Genomic DNA, 16,519 nt, shown 5'->3' with positions numbered 1-16,519 from the left:
TATTCGTATTATCTGGAATCAAGCATGAATAGAAGTAATAAAGAGTATTGGACGAAGCGTCGCGCCGGTTGTATAAGATTTAAAGGCAAATCTTGTGATTACACGCGATTACCATCATTCGAAGGTAATCGGGTTAGAAACTCGTCGAGGAGATGTAATAATCAGTGAGAAAACATGGAAAACAATTTGCCTGTTGATTTATTAGTGGTAATCGAGCGGTATAATTGGTATTTAAATAATTTATTTCCCCATTATTGGTGAAAAGTAGAAACAATTTTCACGTTGTAAATCACAAAGAATCAAAATGTATTATAAAAGTACTCCTTCCTGATCGATGTTATATAGTATATGTATGTAATATACGTATACGTATGTAAGATATACGATATGTAAAACGTAAAATGCAGATAAATTTCCAATAGTATGTTATAAATTACAATAAGTATTTTTATTAATTGTAATGATTACAGTAATTATTAATATCTGACACAGTGGCTTAAATACATCCGAATACTTTATCAAGTATTTTATTATAATTTCAATAGCAATGTTTTAGTATTCGTTGCAATCCCTCGGCATTGATAAATGTCAATTTATTAAACAATTATGCTACTTATTTACTGCCACGCGCTGAGAGAAATTTTCCAACCTTTGAACGTCGTAAGTCCGTACATTGACGCAAATATCGTGTACATGGCGAATTCGTGAAACTTTTAACTACGTCGTTGAAAATACGTGTAATCGTTAATATGGAGGTTGATGTATATGTTGATAGAGAGATATGATCATTATAGAGGAATTACGCCGTAACAAAATCGCGATATCAACGGCTTACGCAAATGGCGAAAGTAAGAGGAAAAACGTCGCCTTGAATGCGCGCAAGTATTCACCTGATTCGACCTTCGAGGCCAAATTATTTCCTCGAACCTACAGACAGTAATCTCGTGCAACACAATTGCATTTCAAGCATAGCGTGGCAACCGGTGTTGGTAAAACTGCGATTGTTTTTACATTTCGCGATTTTACATTTTCCTTGTCGAATAATTGCACGTCTTGCGTTCTGTCTAAAGTGATTGTTTTATGGATCGTCCAGGAAGAATATTAAAGTGACTTTGAAATAAATTAAACTGCAGTAAACTATTAAGTAATTCCATAAGCAACGTTGTCTCTTAGATCGTAGTTCGAATCTCTCAAGTAAAATCGAATCGACAAGTATCGGAATTAATAATTAGCAATTTGAACGATTACAAATGCTAGTACAATGATACAGAAATGATCGATAATAATAAATAGAAAAAGGTTTTTCGCTTCATTGTAACATAATGCTCGATGTAATACAATAGTTGGAGATTATTAGATATACTCCATTTTCTATGTTTCATGCGAATAATAATTTTCATTTAGTTCAAGAAACGCAACACAATAGAGCACATTAAAATCGAAATAGAATATTCTGCGCCGAGTTCTTCATTTTTCTTGTAGAGGAATCTAAAAATTATCAGATTTTTTTTTATTTTTTTTTTTTATTTAATATTTCACATTCACAATTTGTCCAACTTGGACATTTGGTAGAATTTTTTAGCTGTAAAAATTATCGAGACATTGGATTAGAAAACAATAGATAATTCAATAGATACGATAATCTTTATCTTTTTTCATTTTTACAGTCACATATGTATATTATCTAGAGACTGATCTCATACATATCGTTTCTTCAGCATTGATAGCATTGTGAAAACTAGTCATTTGTACTTATTCAATTTATCTTACAAGATTTCATTTTAACTATTAATAAAATAGTACGCGAACGTTGTAAGTAGCAATTATTATCAGTTACGCGCGAGATTATTGGGGGGGGGGGGGATTGGTATCCTTGATGAAAATAGCATCGCAAGGTTTCCATTAAACGTTTTCACTTTGAATAGTGAAATAATTAGAGCTCAATGTCATTGGAGAATTTTTATATCGGTTCGATATTTATACATGCGTAATCCTTGCGAGAATATTAGGTCGCGTAAACGGTGAAAAATACCACAGATTATACTGTGTCATGGTTTCTAGCACGCTCGTCGAGACTCAATGTCGCCCACATTTTCGTTTGCATACGGAATCACGATGGAGATGAAAAATTTCATTTCTACGAACTACTAGACCGTGTCGGTATGAAATTAAAATTAACACAGTGTCGTAGTTAAGCATGCAAATGTATTTCCTTTCCGTGCAAGCGTTGAAGATCGGCCCCGGCCATCTGATATTCACGGCAGTAATAAACATTTCAGTTTTCGTCAAATTTATTCGTGACTTATTCGTTTGACATTAGAGATATAAGGATAAGAAACGTACCAAACGAGGAAGAGATTAACCTTCAATTATTTTTATCACATATAGTGCGGTGATTATACATGCAAATTGTAACTCTCTTTTTATGAATAAATCGCAATTTTAAATTCTGTGAAGGAACTTTCGATTTACATGAAATAGGAAATGTCGAATTATTTTGTTTGGAATGATAACGTTCTTGAAGTTTCTTCTGATTTCCTATGTGGCCAAATACGTTATTTTAGAATTTATGTGTAGCAAAACTTATAACAAGATAACGTCTAACAAAAGCAAGAGAAATTAATTTTCATTTAAACTGCATAAAAACGGATTTAATAAATTTATTTGTTCATCCTAACTTAACTTTAAATTATATATATATACATGTACATATATGTGCAACTATATACTTCCAGAAACTTCAAAGAAACTTATCCAAACCTGTTTAATTTATTATGATTTTCTGGCTGCCCTACGACGTTTCGAAAATTTCAAAACATCATTCAAATATTTTAATTCCAGAACCGTGGGGATATCTTTCAGAATATTTAAATTCACAAGTGCTCGAACTTCCATATTTTTGCTTTCCTTTACGCTTCCTTTGAAGGCTTGGAAGTATCTTTGAAGACTTAGAGTGTCCAGTGGTTGAAACCAGAAAAATACTGCGGATATTTATATAAATTTATACTTGTAGAAAAAACCCCAAGGAACGAAACTTAATTAAATATTTGTTTCATCTCTTGTAATTGTATACTGCAACACGTACTTCTATACTTCTGAATATTCTGCATACTTTTGCAATTATATTGATGTGCAATATACTTTCGCACATCAATATAAATGAATGAAATAAACATTCGTAGTTTATTTATTATTTACTTTGTCAATACCCATCTAAATTGTGAATACGAATTATATGTCAAATGTCGTCAACACCCAATTGATAACAGAAATTAAAAGAGTACTGCGTAACAAGAAACACAGTCAGCTTAATCAAACTTACAAACACATGATACTATTTGATTCCACTTAGTACAAATCTAAGACTTCAAACTCGAACTAAACGCGTACAACTAACGTACAACATAATCCACCGCCACGATTCAACCCATCTAATCCTCGAATTTTTGTGTTCTAATCTCACTCTTACTTTTAACAAATAAAAATATTTCCAGCACTTCAAAAGAAACTTCAGCATGTGCTCAAGAGGCGAAATCACGTAGATCGGCAACGATCCTTTCATCTTTCCCTCGGTCTTAAGAAATTTGTTAACGACAATCCAAAAAACGCAGCAGATTTAAACACGTCTCACGATAGAGCCAGAAGAATGAAGAAATTCTCGTTTCCCAACGCGTCCATTACCATTCTGCGATTACGATGCATACGTTAGACGGACGAACGTTGTCGATTTTTCGCTATATCGACCGAACCACGGTCACCGGGGACCGGATCCTTAGCGAGTGAAATAAAAATAGAAACATCCGTATACAACGCAAGGAGCAAGATCTCTGTGTGGCCTATAGGGGCACGTTGTAAAATGAGAAATGCATGAGAAAGGTCGGCGACTTACCATCGTGGGAGTCGTAGAGGTAGATGATTTTCTTCCAGCCGTAATATCGCACCGTGTCGATGATAGCGCGATGATAATCCGGACGCATGCTTATGGCGAAATCCAAGAGACCTGAGGACGGTGTCAGAACCTGAAACACGTAGGGCGGACATTCACGTTTACGCTTTCGACTTTCAGATTTTATTCGGTCGGGGGGACGAACAGAACCGAAAACTGCGGGGACGCGTGGTGAACCGTTGAACGGCGCCGTTTTTCCGAGCGAACACGACGAGGACGGAAACGCCGCCGGTGTAAATGTAACCGTAAATATTTACGATGCTGTACCGTGGCGCGAATGTTGGTCAGTTCCAAAGCTCCTTGCTATGTAATATCGGACCGTTTCCCCAGCTTTCTTTCTCCCTTGCGAAGTAACCAGCCGATTTAAGCGAATTACGCTTTCGTTTGGGATCGTTGGTGCTTTTTTTTGCATTCAGGAAGAAGGAACTTTTTCACATACGAATGTTCGTAAGTATCTGGATGCTTTATGATAAGTCGATTTGTAGTAATATTAATTTATAGAATAGTATTTGAAGTATTTGAAAAGAAACGAAGATTATAGCTGATCGGGAATCAACGAACAGAATTGGAACATACTATCCCTTTATGGACTCGGGGTACACTATAAGTTAAAATTATATTACATTTTAATAAATAGAAATATATTCTATTGCTTACTATATATATTTATCATTTAAGTATTACTGCTTCCATCAATATCAAAAGTCTTACTGTCAAATTAGAAAAACCTTTTTTATCTGGCTTTCAATTTAAAAGTTTACAAAATTGACAATTAAGAAACATTGTAATCGTAATAGGTTTTTTATTAGTTTAATTATTTAATAGTTTTATTATTAAATATTAGTTTTCAGAAATCCATTTAATTCACTTGTACGTGATATGATAATTATGAAGATAAAGGTCGTGACAGTACGTTTCATCTGTAATTTTGTAAATTAAAATACATTTCGTCAAAAAACACGTGTGTATCCAGATACCTCTGAATAATCGTATAAATCTTTGTCGAAACTTTAAATTGTACGTACATCTAATTAAAAAATACTTCTTGGAAAGATATATTTCAAACAACACAATGACTTTTAATCATTAAAAATCATAAGTAACTTAAAAACGTAACAAACGGTGTAGGTTTTTATAAGATTTAGTAACTTAAAGTCTTTTTTTCGTAAGCTGTCCCACAATTGACAAAGAGAGGTTCCAAGATGATTTTTTAATGAAATTTCATCCGATGGAACAGTTACAAAACCGTCATCTACTCGTACGTATCTTATAAACTATTAAAAAATCCAGTGTCAAAAACCGTGTGCCATTAGTTTCAGTTTTTCAAGCTCTACCATGTCACGAAGTCTCATAAAAAAATTAGGGTAACACTTTGGGATTTCTCTCGGTAAAAATGACCATAGCTAGCCATTAAAGTTTCCTGAGCTAACTACAGAAGCAACTTTCCGTCATCCAATATCTGCTGTAACAGAATAATCCCTTACGAAGAGACAGAAAAAGGAGGAAGAAATATAGCAATAACAAGGAACACGTCGCATTCTGTAAGATGCCAGGAGAAACTAGCATTGTACAAATGTTCACGGAAGTATTCGAACACTAGTAGATACCTTTTATGAATGTATCATGCGTATTATGTGAAACATTTTGAATTTTCATTAACATCGTTTACTCGATGTTAAGACTCGATTGTCGTGTTTATGTTGATAAAGTTTGAAACAAATCTGAAAGTCCATATATAAGGTACTTAGTACAAGTATACTCTATATGAACCTGTTAAAAGGTGTAAATTAATCGATTCCACTTTTCATTAATTTTCTAATTTCATTACATAAATACATGATTGATATTTGACCGACAAGAAACAAATTACTTACTTGCGCAAGTTCATTAATCACGAGAGAATGACATAACTACAATAATAGTAAATTTTAAGACAGATTTAAAAAATAGTGTTTTGTAACATCATTATTTCTCTGTATTTCTTAATTGCCTGAGTTGATCAACGCTGCTTCTGAACGATTTATATTTCAATTCAGAAATTACAACTGTATTTAAATACCCGATTGTCCATTATACAGGATGGTTGGTCACTGGTGGTACAAGCGGAAAGGGGGTGATTCTATGCGAAAAAAGAAGTCGGAAATATAGAATAAAAATTTTTCGTTTGAGGCTTTGTTTTCGAGAAAATCGACTTTGAATTTTCGCTCGGTACGCGTGCGCTTTATCGCGTCTCGTTATAACGGATCTCACTGTAGATCGTTGTCTCGATGGAAAAATTAAAAAAAAAAATGTTTAATATTAAATTAATATAAATATTAATATAAATATAAATTAATAAATTATTTTATTAATATAAATTATTATTTTATAATATTTTATTATATTTTATTAAATATAAATTATTTTGTTAATATAAATTAATAAAAATTATTTTCGACTTCTTTTTTCGCGTAGGATCACCCCGTTTCCGCTTGTACCACCAGTTACCAACCACCCTGTATATTAATCAACCTCGATATTCAGTAGGATCGTATCTAATACTTGTCATAATTAGCTATTCATGCTATATACTAATTTTTCACTAAATATACGTTTACATCTTCACATCTTGTAGCTTTTATATGTACATTCAGATTTCATTTCATTATTTCATTCCATTCCATTCCGCAGATTACATTCCATTATTTCAGATTGGTTTCAAAATTTACCAATTTAATCGTGACAGTCGTGTCTCATTACATTGGCAAGAAAATTTCGAAATATTTTATATAACGTCCACAATGTACACGTAAAAGTTTTCCATGACGAATGTCCAAATACTTTCATGAGCCACTGTACCGCATGGATCGGTAGAGATTGTAAAAGATCTGCTCTTATATAAATGGTCGTTTCCTCCTCGCGAACCGTAATTGACCAGTCGCTGTAGGGAAAGGGAAATGTGGTGTGGGAAGCATAGATAGGAAGAAGAAAAAAGAAGAGAGGGCTTCGAATTAGCATTACCACGCGATTAGCATTTAAACGACATGGACATTCGTTGCGCGGATCGTGTTGCGTGCTCATGCGTGCTTACCCTGCACGTACATACGTATCGAAACACGGCTGGATAAAAACGCACACTTATATCCTGGCTGGAATATACGGGGTCGCCATTCATCCAATATGGACGTACGATATCAGTTTTGCAAGTGGCGTTACCACGCCGCCACCCGATAAATGCACCCACCGTTTGCAATTCGACGTGGCGAATAAATTTTCGACTGGACCAATTCATTTCGAAATTCAAATTGTAATATGTTTGTATACACTCCATACATATTTATGTATTTATGGATGAAGCTATGGTAGGTATAGGAAAGTGTATGTAAAGCGGTTGTACGTCGATCGAGCAAGCTCTGTCCGCGAAATGATAATTATCGACCACCACGATGAATCTCTATCGATTTTCATTCGAATTTCCTCGTACACGGTAATGTCTATACGTTTGTTTACGCCAGGTATCAGAGGAAAGAGAAACGAAAGCAAAATTAGTTTGACTGAATGCTGGATAACCGCTTCGAGGATAAACCCGCAGCAATTTCTAAGAATATGGCGCGCGTCAACTGACGACGAATATACCTATGTACGTATGGTAGTTACGGAAAAGTTTGACAAGGTTGCCTGGGAAGGTGGACAGTTTCTACTAGCCGATTAAATTACGGACTGAGTTGAATTAAGTTGTTGAGATTGTTGGTGATTTGAAATGAGAGGTATCTTTCGTTTTCCTTTGACACAGTGGTGTCTCACATGTTTGTTCTTTGGTAATCAGTGAATTATATTTTTTGCCTTTTGCGATGGAACGTTTCTTAATTTTATTTTTTTTTTGTTTGTAGTTCAGTTCACTAAAAATAAACTGATCAATTTGTATAATTGATCGATTGTTTGTTTAATTGAGTCTGGAAGCCATAAGTGACAGTTATTTTTTGAATTTTGTCTGTGGTTTTTTGATACGTAGGTATTTCTATACGATCGAGGAAAAAGAATTTTGATTCCCAAATAAGTTAGAAATACTTTGCATTATAGGGGTAGAATACTCCGGATTGGAGATATATTTCGAATCCTCTTTCGTATTAAAGAGTCGATAACGAAGGGAGTTTAACAGATTAAAAAGTAATCGTTCAACAAAAAATTAATCCAGATTGTAATTTAAATCTGAGAATTTAATCTATCAATTTACCCTGTCTCCGGTGTTTACTTGTAAAAAGAACGCTTCCATTTTCATCGGAAATCCTGATCAAATTATACGTTGCAAGAAAGACGTTTTCGCTAATAAAACTTGCTGAACGTAAGCTCGCGTTAGTTTTTTATCGATGCAGCTGAGCTTCGAGAAAAGCGATAAAAATAAGCGTCGAAGGCCGATAAGTGAAAATAAGCAGAGACGTAGGGGTGGGTAAGATAAGAATAAATATCGGTGCGTTTTTCCCTTCGGCGATATTATAAGTTTTTATTTAGCCAGGCTGGAAAAGCTATTTACCTTCTCGGGAAACCAGGGCGTCACGAAAGGCATCTGAAACGTGTTGCTATAAGAATGGAGGGTGTCGAATGAATCCGGACTCACGGCACCCAGCATGGAAAACACCCCTCTGCTAAACTGACTGCAGACTGCAACAAACACGCACATGCGATTCGTTAAAATTTCTACATCCATCGATTATTAATTTATAACGATCAAAAGAAATGTAATTAATATTTTTTATTTTAATTCCATTCGATGTATTTAATATTTCACGTGCAAAATTTCATTTACCATACTAGTATCGACTTAAAAATGATCGAAGAGGGATGGAATTTGAAAATTAATATAAATGACAGACGATAACTATAAATGTATATTTTATTTTATAAACTGCTAACTATAAATCTCTATTTTTTCATTTCTATTATACACATAGGTATTATGAATGTTTAAAAGCTCGGACGAATGCAATGGAATTTTTTTTGCGACTGCAGTAACGACTTGGAAATTATTGAAAAATGACGCAACACAAAATTAATGTAAATTGAGATCAATAACTACAAAATTCCATTCCTCGATTTCTTACACACATGTATATATGTATCGAAGACTTTGTACAGATAGGATGGTATTTTCTTGATTATCGCAGTAACGATTTGTAAATTATAGCAAAGTGATGCAATTGAAAATTATCATATATTAGAGATATAGCTATAAACTTCAATCCTTTCTGTAATTGTAAGAAACATCGTTAGGTGTTATTATTTCTTGAAATTATTTGTAATTGTCTTTAAACGATTTCTCGGAATTAAAATGATATATTGTTACGCATAATTTCTTATGATTTTATATGACGTAAAATTTTAACAACTACTCGTGCGATTGTTCCAGAATAATGTATAGGACATGTTGCAACGTAAATCTAGCCAAACAATATCATAAAAGTATTAATTTCATCGGTAGTAAAAGAAAAGTACTACGCTATAATTTGTCAATTATCATAAAAGAATGATCACCGCCATTTAGGTATACCCTCTCTCAGACCGAATAACGAACGAGTAAACGAAGCGAATTGCACGAAAATCATGCGACAAAGTTCAACGAGCCGCGTCGGCATTTCACGCGTAATTTCATTCGCAAGCTGCGTTTCTCGTTGCCTCACCCAGTGGCAAACGTGTAATATCCATTCAAAGGTGTCAAAGCATAGCCAGAAGTCCAATAACTCTGTTTTTCATTATCGGGTAGCGAACAAAGCGAAGAGAATTCCATCGAACGCTTCGCTGTCTGCGCGAGTTTTCCTACAGCCGCGCGTAATGCACGCGCTCACGAGCGCTCGCGTTGAATTGCGCGAGTAACAGCTCATTAACATGAAAATTTTGCTCATCTATCACGCTAGCTACAGTAAAAAAGTATTTTGGAGGTAGAACGTTATTTCGATGTTCAATTTTTAATTTTTTACCTCTACTCGATTATTAATTTTCAATTATTAATTCTCTATCTGTAATTTATAATTTTTTACTTTCAATTCTTTATTTGTGATTTTTTAGTTTTTAATTCTCCACCTTTAATTTATAATTTTCTATCTTCAGTTCTTTATTTTTAATTTTTAATTTTCAATTTCCAGCCGCTAATTTCTCATGTTTAATCTTTAATTTCATATTTTTCATTTTATCTCTTAGCTCGTAATTTTTAATTTCGTCTCTTCATTTTTTATTTTTAATTTGCGTTAATTCGGGAATCTGAATTCTTTTTTAATTTTTTTGCCGATATTAAATGTAGAAACATATTCAGGGAAAATTGTTCGTCGGATAGATTAATCTGCGAATATGTGTAACAACAGCAATTAATAGCTGATTGATTCATAATGTATACATATTTAAGAGCAATGGGACATTCGTATAACATAAATGGAGAATTTCCCTAAATAGCGAGCTAGTTTTAAACCGTATAACCAATTAATACTATAATGTAACACACAATTAATACTATAATGTAACATACTCTGTAACACACAGATACAAACATTTAAACTCGTCAAACTTTGTGAATAACCTTCCGTACCTAACTTCTTCACCTTAAAACAACACACTTTTTTCTCCACTATAAGCTTTAATAATTTCCATTCTTTAATCCTAGCTCAACCTCCATATCGCGGACTAAAGTCATAGTGATATAAAGTCAGGCCACTGCTACTTTGCGTAAAACGATGTTTTACTTTTACCATCGTAAAAAAACCTACGCATAATCTTTAAAGTTAACAAACCATGCCAGGATATTAAACTTCTAACTTATTTCATTACCGAATTAAGCGGATAATTCTTCTAAAGATTGCAAAACATATGAATAACCGTGTATTTAAATATTTTACTTACACCATTATGATTCTTAGCTCCTCGTATTACTTTGATATCATCGGTTACGATCGATCCTCTCATACTATTTATTTAAAAATTATATTACCTTCTCATCAACTATTTACCAAGTTCCCTTTCGTGTCTCAGCTGTACCCTCTTCCAAAGAGGAACTAATATTTGTACTAAAGAGAAGAACCACTGTTTGTAAACTTTTTACATACACCACTGTGATTCTCAACTCGTCATGTTACGTCTTTAACTTCGTCAATTATCTGTCTTTTCACACTATCCACGTTAAAATTCAACTTCTACCTCGTCAAACCTACACGAGTCACTACACGTCTGTTCTCGTATATTTGCGAGGAGTGCTAGCTGTACGTCGCCCCTATCAAAAGCAAAACGTGCCCAGAATCAAGCAGTCTTCTTCTCGGGGCAGTGTTTTTGAAAAAAGGAGTCGGTACGTATGCAAAGCCGATAATAGGTCGGCCATTTGCTAGGCAGGTTTGGTCGTGCATCCTTCTCGCTTACTTGACGCAACGACTTGCATGCAACACGCGGCATCGCATATCGATTAGAAGGTTCTCGTGGCGAAGGACTCCCCGCGTCGTTATACGACAGAAGTAGGGGTTGAAAAACTAATGAACGCAAAGTTCGCCAGCTGACGACGAATCAAGCATGGGATAGATCGGAGAGCGAAGCTAGAGGGGCGGTAAAGTGGCGCGACGAGGTGCAAATAGATCAGGAAGAAACCGCAGGTTGGAGAGTCGTTCGCCGTGAAATCGTAAATAGAGAGGCGCAAAAATGCGGATTCGCTACAGGAATCTTAATGCCGTGCAGTGCTTTAGAACGGCTGCTTGAGTAGGAAAAATCCAGCTGACGTTGCGCAGACTAACGTTATTTAACGCTTAACTATGTATATCAACTAATATATTAATTTATTTTTTCATATAGAATCATCCTTATACAGAGCAATCCACTTTGAGCTTGACACGTAATCGTCTAATTAAACTATTAGCGAAAAATAGCGAAAGTAAAATGTTTCAATAACTTTGTTGTGTTTTGTACCAGGGGTAGCTTCATCTTACGATACTCACAAATCTTATCTAAATGTGCGTACTTTTACGATTTGACAGTGGCTTTCGTTTTAACTACACCGTTTTCATCGTTACTGCACTTAAAAAATCTTCACAACTGAATAATATTCTAATTAAAAATTCGAAAGAATATAGAAACTTAAAGAAATGAAGTACCGAGTAATACAAAAATGATGAAAAATAGTGACTTTCTAGCAGTCGTTATCAAAGGTCGTGTGCTGTTGGTCGAGTTAGAGATCAATAGGATGTGGTTGGAGGGTCGAAGGTGGCGAAGGCGAAAGCAGAGACGAATTCGTGGGACGCAACGGGGCCCAGTGGAATTAATAATGATGAAAGAGCGAAGGGACAGAGTCGAGCGTGCCGCGACCGTATACGTCACGATGCCCCATTATGCTTATGAATATAAATGCACCCTTGGGGGTGGCCGCAATAAATGCCGGTCACAGCGCCGCGCGGATCTCTGAATTCTGCTGGAAACGGCAGCGTACACGCGGCGCTGCCCGTGGAGTAACAAAAATAAAAGGCGTCGCTGCGCCGCCGGCCAGTTTTTCTTCCTTTCTCTCGTACTCCTATCCCTCCGTCCGCCCCTTCTGACCACCTCGTCACCCTCTGCACCCATACCCCTCCCATGCAGTCCCCTCTTTCGTCTACATCTCCTCATCTACGGTCGTTTGCGTCCCTTTGCTTTTTCTACGGGCGCGACCGCGAAAGGTACCGCGTAGCAGTCCGCATAAAAGAATAATTAAAATAAAGTAGGCTGCGTGTAATTCTGCCGAAATTGCGGCGTTGCCACAATAACGATAACAACGAAATAGTTAATGAGGGGCCACCCCTTCCCCCCCAGAAGGGCATGAACCTCGTCGGTCTAATCGCGGGGTTAGAAAAAATATTATAGAAAAGATGTTTTAGGATCGTGTTCGATCCGAGAATTTATTTTTTAGCAAGTTATAAGTTTATTGGCTCCCCGTTGCGTACCATTTTCATATCGTTCTTTGAAAAACTCTATTGTTTCTAACGGCTTGCGATAGTTTTTATCTTGGTCCCCGATGGTGACATTCTTTAGTTATGTGATGCGCCTTAAATGTCATTTTGTATCAATGGAATGAAGAAAAATATTTTGTCCTTGTTTTATGTTAAAATTCTTTTTGTGTTTGCGGTTCGTCACAGTGGAGCCTCAACATTCTGCAGCTCTTTTTTTTACTTGTTTTAATCTGTTATGCTGTGGTTACAACGGGTGCGTGTTGTAACGAATGAAACACGTGAAGATGGAAATGCACGTAGTTATTCAGAAGAATTTATGTAGAACGTCGCAGAACACGTGGGAAATATTTATAGCGTTAATGCTAGGCATCAGAATGATGAAGAAAGTTTCATCCCAGATTCACGAACTTAAGCAAATGACAGAATGTGAATAGCATTTTGTCCATTCTACCAGAGTGAGAAATATGAAGCGTGAATGGGATAAAAAGAATGATTTGTCGGCTAATTCATTGATAGTAGCATATTTCTAGCGTAAAATAAAATTATTTATAGCTTCGAAGTAAGTCTCGAACGATATTTTTGTACGTGAACTGTTTTCATCGACTATAATTAATCTCTGTTAATATTTTACGATACTCTGTATGTTTAATCGATCTGTCGTATTCGACAAAATGACAGTTCGTCAGAACATCGGATCGTACTTTAATCAGCATCAACGTCATTTAGATCGATTTTAATTTCTGTAATGTAAATATGACGCGCTTTATCTTTGAGATAACTAAAACATGTAAAAAGAAAAATAAGAAATTTATACGTAACGAAATTTATTATAAATATATTGTACGTATGTAACAGATTGTCTTAGTCGAATGTTCAATTTCACAACAAAGGTTCAATTTCCATTCTTATAGGAGATTCCTAACAAAGGAAATTGTCTAGCGAATTGACTTGCTCATTGACATTCTTATCCTTCGATCTTTTTCTTTTCTCATTTTCATTAAACAAGATGGAATTTCTTCCGTTAAGTTCTTCGATGGAATTCGAATAACGTTGTGGGAGGCAAACTATCGGAATTTTGGGATTTATACGGTGGCCCACTTTCGAAGCTCATGAATTATGCAAATACGAAAACGGGTTCTCGAGCGCGGTAATTGGAGAGAAGTGGGTTTCTTCTTTTAAAAACACTGGTCACCGAACTTTCGCGTCTGTTCCGATCGATCTGTATTTCTTCTTCGTTCCTAACATTCAGAAATATTCTTCAAAAATATATAACGTGAATTTTCTATTTACGATGGTATCTTCGCTATCCTTGATAAATAATCTAAAATCTAAATTACACATAAAACCTCGCGTATTTTCTATTTATATTTAACATCGTCGATAAAATCCATTTAAAGCATCAAACTCTTATAAATACAAAAACAGATTTTATATCTAAAGCATCTATTTTTACACCTATACCGATTAACATAAACTTCAACTTTGAACTTTGACAAGAAAGAAAGGCGTATTGATGACAAAACACAAGGAAGGCTCACTCGTATGTTAATACAACGTTTATACAACATGTTAAACGTGTTAACCATCAATGAACGATCTACACCGTGTCATTATCTCGTTTCACCTATAAATTTCATTCTTGATTTACTCTCTCTCTGAAGTTCTTTTTTTTTACTAAAAAAATGTTTACCGAAGTAAATGATCGTATAACGTAAAAGAGATATTAATTAGTAATAATAGGTTCATTAAATTTTCTGCAACCATAGTATGACTGAAAATTACAACTTGAACGTACACGATTCAGTTTACCTACAAACAGCTAAATTCACAAATGACAGAATTTTCCATCATTTTTCCGTAGCTACGTACCATACCAAACGTCTGTCAATATAAATATAAAAATTCACCAACAAAGAAGTAACAAGTATTCTTTTTCCCTTCACATCTTATACAAAGCGTATCTTCTTCCGCTCTTCCTCTCTCGTGTAGACGATTCTTTTACTCGGTGTGTTCGCGTACTCGGGTTGGCGAAGCTCCAAACGTTTGAATCGTTGCTTTACTCGATATCATATCGCCACCGCGGCCTCTCCTTTTCGCGTTTTGCAGTTCGAAAACCTTTCTGTCCGTTTTATCGAGTGTCGGCTTGTTCGCCGCAGGTGTATCGATCGTGTTGCACGATTTCGCACCGTTCCACCAACTGTGCCGAATTATCGGAACATTTACGAGCCGTATTTAGCCGACTCGAATTCGCTCGGTGTTTTCGCTAGTTCCGCTTCCGGATCGTTTGGTCCTGTGTACGTTAAGTAGCCTACGAAACTTTAACGTACACAGTTTCTGAAACTCGGAGATGTTAGGAAATATCCTATTTGATCCGCGCGATCGAACTACCGATGTATTGGTTTAAAGTACCATCAAACAGAATTTAAAATTATATTTCTCCGATACTTTGTATCTTCTTAGATTGATCTAACTGACATTGATTTGATTATTAACTTTCAATTCGATCCTGATCCTGTTAATATAAGAGGATTAAAAATCTTGATAAAACTTGATAAAATCGAATTAAAAGAAGGAACGAACGAATAGAGATGCTATTGAATATTTAATCTCGTTATTCTTAATTCTTGTACAACAAGATCAAGTATATTTCTTCTAGTGTTTCATAATTTTATCGAGAAGCTGAAACGAGAATTACAAAATTTGCAGAAGCCAGAACTAAATATTTTCGATATGAATAAAAAACAAAAACATGTTCTTTTCGTAAAATCGTAAAATCTGAAACAATTTCCAATATTAGCTCATTGCCGTATACGACATAATCTGTACTTTTCTTCACAAGGAAATAGACAATTCCTAATCAGCGCCGATCCACTTCGTTTTATCCAAATTTCTGCATTCCGCCATAACCAGAGTACACGATTGATCTATATAATTTTCCAAAAATTAATAATGACCAGTTTCGATGGAGTTGTTTAATATGGTCTCGCGTGGCCGTGAAATATAACTTTCTGTATCCTTCCCTCACCGGTAATAAACAACATCGATTATACGAGCAACCATATAACCGAAGAACACCTGTTTCTCCCTTCCAACCTACGAAATACATATTCCAAAGTTGCGACAAGTATGCAGAAGGGTTTCGCGATAAAATAGGCAGCAGATGGTCATGGTATTATCGACTCCTCGTATTGGTTCGAACAAGTTAACGTCTATTATTATATAGATTACGCTTGCTTGCCGACCTCGGACAGACTAATGATGCCAGCGAAGTTTCCATCCTATGCACACACGGAGGTGTTGCCATCCGTGCAGATGACACCCTCACCCACCAGCCAACCGCACGATGCACACCCTTCGCTTCGGGCTGTAACGCGTCTTTCGTCTAACAAATTGACGTCGATAAACGAGAATATTCGCTATGTCCTCGGAAGAAATAGATTTTCTAAATGATTCGCGTTTCTCTAACGATATCGCGAAATACGGATGACAGATAATAGTGGGTTCATTACGTGTTAATAGATCGCGGATTTTTCATGCATTCATGAAAAATTCAAAACTAAGGAGAATGCATGTAAAATTCTATAGAATATTTAAAATAAAGTACGTACACGTTGTATTATCTAGCGGATGAAATAAATCTCTCCCTAAATTC

At 35.4% G+C, this 16,519-nt stretch overlaps 1 protein-coding gene across 2 annotated transcripts in view; it reads right to left on the bottom strand.

Annotated features, from left to right (window-relative positions):
* Positions 1 to 16,519, bottom strand: part of LOC126871665 (glutamate receptor 1) — a 336,987-nt gene that overhangs the window by 94,672 nt on the left and 225,796 nt on the right. For both annotated transcript variants that reach the window (XM_050630705.1, XM_050630714.1), the window contains exons 3-4: positions 8,457 to 8,584; positions 3,890 to 4,019 (exon numbers count right to left, since the gene is read on the bottom strand). In XM_050630705.1, coding sequence (XP_050486662.1) covers positions 3,890 to 4,019; positions 8,457 to 8,584 — 258 coding nt within the window. The remainder of the gene's footprint in view (positions 1 to 3,889; positions 4,020 to 8,456; positions 8,585 to 16,519) is intronic.

The sequence above is a fragment of the Bombus huntii genome, chromosome 1, assembly GCF_024542735.1.
Source record: "Bombus huntii isolate Logan2020A chromosome 1, iyBomHunt1.1, whole genome shotgun sequence".
Classification (NCBI taxonomy): domain Eukaryota; kingdom Metazoa; phylum Arthropoda; class Insecta; order Hymenoptera; family Apidae; genus Bombus; species Bombus huntii.
Note: the sequence above shows the minus strand (reverse complement) of the source record. Positions and strands in the feature narration are given on the sequence as shown.